This window comes from Zeus faber (genome assembly GCF_960531495.2).
Source record: "Zeus faber genome assembly, chromosome: 4".
NCBI classification, from domain to species: Eukaryota; Metazoa; Chordata; class Actinopteri; order Zeiformes; family Zeidae; genus Zeus; species Zeus faber.
This window is the reverse complement of record NC_137191.1, coordinates 28,246,192-28,254,855: the sequence shown is the minus strand read 5'-3', so window position 1 is coordinate 28,254,855 and position 8,664 is coordinate 28,246,192. Positions and strand designations below refer to the sequence as shown.

General features: G+C 44.1%; 1 protein-coding gene across 1 annotated transcript in view; it reads right to left on the bottom strand.

Moving 5' to 3' along the window:
- Nucleotides 1-3,019: 3,019 nt before the first annotated feature.
- LOC307229530 (sphingosine kinase 1-like) overlaps nucleotides 3,020-8,664 on the bottom strand; it is a gene marked incomplete at both ends in the record, with an annotated part of 43,235 nt that continues 37,590 nt past the window's right edge. Inside the window, 2 exons of the mRNA XM_079999529.1 lie at nucleotides 3,020-3,914; nucleotides 7,490-7,605. Coding sequence (XP_079855655.1) covers nucleotides 3,020-3,914; nucleotides 7,490-7,605 — 1,011 coding nt within the window. The remainder of the gene's footprint in view (nucleotides 3,915-7,489; nucleotides 7,606-8,664) is intronic.

The window sequence follows — 8,664 nt, the reverse complement described above, 5'->3', positions numbered from 1 at the left end:
TTTTGTTTTTTTTCACCGACTTTTCCTCGTTCCCGTATCACGTTTCCATGACACTCGCGTCCCCGTTCTGCTTTTAACTCAGACCTTTTGGTGGACGCGCGAGGATACCTCTGTCCCCGATTAACTGTCGGCCCTGTAGCATGTGGCCAGAATAGCTTCTCTCCGTCTCTAACCTCACTGTTTGTATTTTTCCATTCCTCCGTCCGACTCCTTTCCTCCTGTTCCTTTGGCGTTCTCTTTTGAGTCAAACTTCCTAGATTTTTAGATAGAAGCCACATTTGATGCTGTTGAATTTAAACACACACACACACACACACAGAAATCCAACAAGAATTGAGTTTTGAAGTTATTGCTCTGGCCTCGTTGCTCCTTTCTAGTTTGTCACAAAAAAAAACAGAAAAATGTGAAGCTATCTCACCAGATCTCCAGTCGGAAACCAAGCACACACTGCTATGTAAAATATTCTGTGTATGTGTATATTCAGATTTAGCCATTATGATTATTCCTGCAAGATATTTCTTTTACAGCCAAAGCATGTAACATGTCGCTTTAAGCCTTTTGAACAGGCTACACACAAGACTTGACTGTATGATGTCTACATTTCCACAGTGGCCTGTTATTGATATATAATAAATAAATAAAAATTAAAAAAAAAAAAAAAAAAAGATGAATAAAGTTATGATTTGTAGCCTGATTCCCTCTGTACAGAAGTCATGACTATAAATATATAAATACATATATATTTAACTTGAGTTCTAAATAATCACATGGATGCTTGGAGCCTATATGTATAAAACGCTGAGTGTGTGTGTGTATTGTAATTACTTTAGGTTTTTTGTTTTTTTTTCCAGGATGTTCATTTTTTTTTTTTAGGTTCCTTTTGTTGCATTAACAATGTAAAAAGTGATGCATTAAAAATTGAAAGCAGTACCATAGTGACTTACTGAGGCATTTCTTCATGCGATTTGCATCCCCGGTACATTTGTCTGGCTAAAAAACAAGTTCTTACAAAAACAAATTTCTAAATACATAAAAACACAGGACATCCAGTCCATAAAGCAAAGCCGGATGTGTAGTGTAGACCAACGTGTTGTGTAAACTCCAGCCAGTGCCACAATTAATTTGTACTCCAGAGGAAACTTTATTTTTCAACCAATAGAAAATTACTTGTCAAGTGGAAAAATAGATCTCTTTATAGAACGTTATCAAGTAAAGACAGATCATTCAATCATGATGTTGGTTACAAAATAAATATACCCCCCACCCCCCTTTTCCATATACCTCTAGATAAATAAAGACATTTCGGAAGCAGCAGAGAAGATTATTCAGTCGAAGGGCTGGAATTAAATATTCCGGTCCATCTGTCCACCTGTCTGAGTTCCGTCATCGTGGTGTGTGTGTGTGTGTACAGTATAATATTGTCTTGCAGAGCAAAGGGTCTAACTGGGACAAACCTCGTTCTCCAATTTCTATTTGTAATGGAACCAGGCTTCAGGCCCCGTCGCTAGATTTCGGGGCGAGTCATTTTTATGCTTTCTTGTGTCATCCAGAGTGGTATATTCATTCGGAGATGAGAGACATTTAACATCATTAATTGTGTAAAATAGGAAACAACCTATTGTTGTTAACTCAGTCTTTTGTCTAAATACACACATTAATAGTTCAATGTAAATCTAGTTGCTTTGCCACCGACAGTTTACCTTCTCTGTCCTGGGATCATGAAAAAACAACCAATCCCTCAGTCTTTCTCCATAAAAGACTTATGAGTCAATGGTTTGCAAATCAAATCACTGGTTTTTGGTGAAATCCGGCCTCTGCAGCGTTGCCATTCGGAATCTGTTGATGTTGCCTCTTCTCGCCACTTGGGGGCGGCAGAACCAAGGCACCAAACACTTGCAGGCGACCGCTCCAATCTCCCACAAGCAAAATATAACGTTAAAAAAAAAAAAAAATGCTAGAAATGGAGGAAGGTCCTTCATTACAGTTTGGAAAAACAGTGAAGTAATTTTTTTTTCGATTTTGCTTGATTTATCTTTCCACACCCTTGGCCAAATTCAAAGTATGTTCCCAGTTCCCAGGCCGACTAAAACAGAAGACACACAAACACACACACACATACACAGGATAAACGTTATGTTTAAACGCCTTAGATGAGGTAAAACAACGGATCTTCACATCATCTGTGAAGTATTGTGTTCGATTACGGAAACCAGAGGGGACCGTCCACCACAACCTACTGCTGGATCTACAGTATGTCCAAAAATCAAAACCAATGACGATCAATGGCGCAACCAAAACCGTGTAATCCCACAATTTCAGAAAGGTGGAATTAAATGATGTGAAAATTTTTTTTTTTGTTTTTTTTTTTTTTTACATTCAAGCCTGCTAACTGCATCTACGTATTGCTTCTTTACTCACCTGGAGACGCGCCTGGAGCTTCTCCGCCGCAAGAACCGTTCAGCCGCCAAGAGCCACCGTTTCAAGGTGGATTTAGGGACGAAACAATGCTACAACTCAGCTACCGTAACACACACACACACACACACACACACACACACACACCCACCCACAGCAGTGTCTCCATCTTTCAGCCGAGGGACAGTGGAGTCATCAATCTGATCCCTCAGCCGTTACATAAGAGCAGATGCCGTGAATCAACTGGATATGGCGGCTCGGCCACAGAGCGGTAATGACCTCCATGTATCATGAGGTCCAGGCTAAACATGCTGACGGAGCTCAGCACAAAGTAGGCTGCACGGGCAGTGGGAGTAGAGCAAGCGTGTGTGTGCGTGTCAGTAGTATGTATCTCAGTTTAGCCGCGATATATTGCTCCAGCATTAACGAACAGAACATATGTACCACTTTGGCGTCAAGTCTCATTATTTCTAAACACACCATCGTCCAATAAACATTTCACCTGGAAAACGAATGTCATCCGCGGCTCCTGTCGTACCGTAGAACTTCAAATGAAAAGTCATGACAACAGACATCGTCTTTTGACAAGCTTTTTTTGTCCCGGCTATCCGGTGATCAGCCTTGCCAACCCTGCGTGCACCTGTGCCTGCACGGGCCCATACTCCAGCACCTCCCCGTCCACGGTGATGACCCCCTTGGGAGAGCGGGGCTCCAGCCGCAGTGCCCGCACCCTGGTGTACACCAGGTGCTGGCAGTTGGTGGCCAGGTGCGCCCCCTTCTCCATGGCCAGGAAGAGCCTCAGCAGCGCCGCCCGCGATATCCCCGCCCTCACGTAGAAGAGGTGGATGAGGCCGTCGTCAAGGGTGGACTGGGGCGCGGCCAGCAGGTCCTCGGCCAAGTGGGACTGGTACATGGCCAGCATGAGCACAAAGTCCTCTTCCGCCACCACCACCCAGTCACCGGGCACTGGCTGGTCCAGGGGGGGCAGCAGGGAGTCGGGTGGTCCGGTGGGGGCTCTGTCGACGCGTTGCAGCGGCGTCACCTCCCTCCTGCTCGCCTTGAGGGAGTTGTTGGAATTGCAGGAGTTGTGGAGGGAGTGCTGGGCAGCGTTGGGGCAGGGCAAGTTGCCGGGGCAGGGCGACTGGGGCCGGCGATTGCGCCGGCTCTTGGCGGCGTTGGTCGCCGAGCGGCCCCCGTCGCCTTCACGGTCGCTCTTGATGTTCTGGGCGGCGGGCAGGTACGCCAGCTTGCCCCGGTAGATGCGGAGCGACGCCAGCCTCACCAGGGTGCCCACGGTGAAGCGGGCGGCGCCCACGTGCCGGTACTTCTCGCTCTCCACGTCCACGTCGGCCACGAAGCCCCAGGCCAGGGACAGGAAGGAGAAGAGGCGCGGGCCGGAAGGCAGGTGGACCGAGAGCAGGTCCATGGGGGACACCAGGCCCTTGCACAGCAGGAAACCACAGCTCAGCAGCAGCTCCTCGCTGGCCAGCGGGGGCGCTCTGGAGGAGGAGGAAAGAAAAAAGAGGACGGTGAGATTCAACACGGAACTTTATGGAAGAGGAGATGCTTCTCCAGCTTCTAGAGGAACCATTCTTCATAATGGATTTGCTTCCAGCTAAAAGACTTTCTTTTTTTTTACAGTTTCCCTTCATTGTTACTTGATAAACTGCATATTATTGCTTGGTCTCTGAAGTATGTTTTTGGGATGTTTTTTTGGGGAAGTATGTTTTTGGGATGTTTTTTTGGGGAAGTATGTTTTTGGGATGTTTTTTTGGGGAAGTATGTTTTTGGGTTGTTTGCTCAAGCAATAGAAGTCAATGGAGATGAATGATAGTATGTGGAGAAATGTGCTCTAAAAAGGTCCATTTCAGCTCGTTCCCTTTACGCCTACCAATGTTTTTATTTCAAACCATTTGATTTTCACTTCAGAGATACACTGAAAGGAGAAAAGAGGTGTGTGGGGCCTCAGGGGTTAAATCAACGCGTGTTTGGGAGTGCGGGTCTGTCTCGGAGGGACAGAATCCTCTTATAGACCTTCAGATACGACAGGCCAGTCAGACGACGAAAACAGCCCCATCTGGGAGGCTGGAGCCTGGGGTCGGAGGTCACAGAGCACCCACATCCACGCACAATTACACACACACACACGCACACGCACACGCACACGCACACGCACACACATACACACACACACACACACACACGTCCGCTGTTGCCATTCGCTGTAGCCTATTAAAGCTGGGACTTGCTGTCTCGGTGGAGTTGACTCTGCATCCATATTCATTATGACTGATAAATAAATTAAATCCTCACTACCCAAATAATCCCATCTGGTTCAAAAGAACAGGCAGGAAAAATGGTCTGTGAACCTGCTTTATCCCTGCACCTTTGGGGAAAATAAAGAGAATAAAAACTGAAACAAAATGATGACATACATTGAAAATAAATTCATAAAAAAAATAAGAATGTCACAATGAAATGTAATTAAATGTGTTAAAATTATATTGATTTATTGATGTTATATTCATTTGGGAAATTGGTTTATCACAGTTTTGAGCGTGGATTAATTATTTTCTATTTTATGTCCAATAAATAATGTCCTTTTTGGTTCAATGCCTGCTATCCACCAGCAGAGAGGGACTGCTCGTAGTGACTGTAGCAGCCACCTCCAACCTGCCCCATTCAAAACACCTGCCACTTAAAGGTTGTAGCACTAAGATTTTCACAGCTTCAAAGCCCCCAAAATGACTATAGTCCTTGGACAGGGAGAGGACGTAGCTGTAGAGGGAAAGCGGAAACTCCACTGTTGCATAACCTGGAAATCAGACTTAAAACAGGCGTTAAGTGGCCTGGTTTTGGGGGACGATAAAAGATTGTCATAGACAAGCTGTTGAAATCCATTTCTGGAATTCGGACGGGCTTTGGCAAAGCAAGGAAAATCTCACCGAGTCAATCTTTATGAACCAAAAAGGCAAAAATGAGTCGACTCATTCGGACTGGATCCCGGTTACGTTCCAGCTCATATGACGCCCAAACCAGCGCGCAGACCCGGTGAACCTCCACATTCAACAACCACAGAATGGAGAACAACAACACGTCCATTCTAGCGAGGGCTCCCACGGGACGACCTGCCGCCGCCACAGTGAGACACATTCTGGATGCCCCTGGTCCCCGCGCGATAGACAGAGCGACCGTCCAGATCGGAAGAGAGAGAGAGAGAGAGAGAGAGAGAGAGAGAGAGCGACGGAACACAAGGGAGAATGAAAGAGTGGATGTGTGTGTGAGAGAGAGAGAGAGAGAGGGGGGTAAGGGGGGGTAAGGGAGCAAAACAATGCAGAGTCTGGTCTCTTCCCTTCATTGTTGTCCCCGCTCTGGTTAGAAGACCATTGTGTTACGTGGATCAATATGACCGCACCCTGCCACGGATCGACAGAATGAATCAATCAATGCATGTTTGTCTCTGATAAAGACAAAAAAAAAAAAAACCTTACCTTACCTTGATTGTACCCGGACAAACTTCTGCCAGACTCATAGATTAACATTCACCTTTTGCATATTTACCACCTTTAGGCTGACCAGTGTAACAACCTTTTTCAGGCTCCTGGCCATTCAAGCGTTTCATAATAGTTATAAAAGTGCCGAGATCCAACCTGCAAAGCACTTTGGCAACTTGAGCTGCTGACGGATCGTTTTTGCGACTTTGAAATTCCGACCGACTTACTGTACAGCTGGTGTTGCACCCTACGGTCGAGCAGGTCGGTTACGTTCACGGACTTCACTTCCTTTTAAATGTCATTGTGTCCCATGGGGTCCTCACCATTTGCTTCTGCGTTCGTACCCTTATTCAGTCAAAGCTTCCTTTAAACGCCGATCTGAATTGAATGAAGCGGAAGATTCACGAGCTCGGCGTTTCCAAGTTACGTTCTCAACAACTCTGTTTTTCTGGGTTGGACTGCACCGCAATGCTAAGTCCCAACCTAGTGACTAAATGGACCAGTATGCTGCCAGACGGGTTACTCTGGTTTCCCCGCTGTCATTTGGACGCAGGTTAGATGCTCGGCAACAAAAGTCAAGCAGCTTAAATGATTTATCTTCGTTCATTTGCGTTTAGAGCAGAGTGTTTTTCCACCGCCGTGCGGCCGCGACAGCTCCCCGGGTTAATTTGTAGTCACGGGAATTAGCTATTGTGTTGCAAGGTCAAAATTGCGAGCCCGCGACAATTCATCGAATTCAACAGGTCCCCGCCAGGACGGCAGCTCCGTGTTCATCCGAACAAGATTCACTCCAAGGGGGTCAGCTATTCGTGGCGATGAAAGGTGCCACTCTTTTTTTTGAGATTCGGTTCCTGGCGAGTCACTCAGCGAAAAGAGTCGTTCGATTTTCCGACTCTTTCTCAATTTTCAGCTTGTGAATTAAAGATTCGCTCCCACTATTTTGTCGGGTCATTTAAAAGTCAGCTACGAGCGAATTACTTGCGAATCTTGCATCACTATTCATACGCCCTAAATAAAAAGCGAAATGTTCATCCACGTTTCTGACGTTTTTATTGATTAACAGGATAGTGCTGTGTCGTTGGATGATTTCATTGTAAAAAGTGTTCCCTAGCAGAAGAAACGTTGGGAAACACTGATTTAGAAATGAATACACAGGGATACTGAGCCCTCTTTACTCAGAGACCCACTCACTCTCCATCCCCACAAATATATTTAAATATAATTGAATGGGAGCGTAGCCAAAACGTCTGGTCCATGCTTCCCGGGCATTAGGGGAAGAGCAGACACGTTGGAAAAAACATCCATTCAAAGTTGGATGGAAACCCTGAAATTCCACTTTTTGGGACACTTTTATTTCTCTTCATAATTCATTATTTTAGGATCCCACTTAGTGTCAGCATGTAAATATCACATGTGTTGGTCCAATGAAGAGCATTATAGGGCCAGGACAGTCCTCAAAGACCCAGAACAGGTATTAGTGGATACAGAAAACTGGATGGATGTTTACTAGGAATCTTAAAGCTGTTTCATTTTCTACCCGTTTCCCAAAAGTTGTTGGGTGAATTGTTGGCCTCACCCACCCGGAGTAGTGGTGTATGGAGGCGGCCAGGGCGTTGCCCGATCCTCCGGGCAGGATCCCCAGAGGGGTCCGAATGGCTTCCTCCCAGTCTCCTCTCTCCAGAAGACCGTTTATCACCTGACGGACAGAGTGGACGACATTTTTAATCAAATACATGGGGAAAAAAAAACACAGCTGGGGAATATACTGTATATATGGAATTTGAAGTTGACCATTACAATATTTAAATGTTTTACAAATATCATAGCCAAACCTATTGTTGTGGCCATTATTATATATATATATATATATATACACACACACACACACACACATATACTGCGTATATATATATATATATATATATATATATATATATATATATATATATGTGTGTGTGTGTGTGTGTGTGTGTGTGTGTGTGTGTGTGTGTGTGTATGTATATATATATATATATATATATATATATATATATAAAAATAAAAGCTTATTTTTGTAGTAGTAGTAGTAGTATTACTTTATTTGTCCCAAGAGAGGCAATTGGTCTTGCAGCAGTGAAAACAGGTAAAATAAAAAGTAAATAAAAACAGAGGAGTGTTTTTGGTTTGGGCTCCTGGGTGTTTGAAGAGGGTGGGTGCTGTCAGACAGGATGGATTCTGTTTTCTTTAACAACTGTTTTTTATGCAAATCACACAGACTTTTCTGTTGAGTACCTGTTATACTGCTACAGACCTTGATCACCTTTCTTAATGATTTTTTCTGTTTTTGACTGAGAGAAGCATCCCAACAGATAAGAGAAAAAAGTAAAAATCGACTCAATAAAGCATGTCAAACAAAGTCATCAGTGACATGTCAACACCGGACAACCAGCTTCCTCGGACAGAAAAGGAGCTGCTGCCCAACATATTGGTGTTACAATCAAAGCCCAGCTCAGCTTAATGTGCAGTCTGCATTACTTCAATACATTTGGGTAACAATATAAAGACATCATGTAACAAAGTCAAAACATAATGACTTATTATTGGCCTATATACAGTATTGTCCATATATTGGCCATATACAATATACTATACACTATATAGATATACAATATACTATATATTGGCCATATACAATATACTATACACTATATAGATATACAATATACTATATATTGGCCATATACAATATACTATACACTATATAGATATACAATAT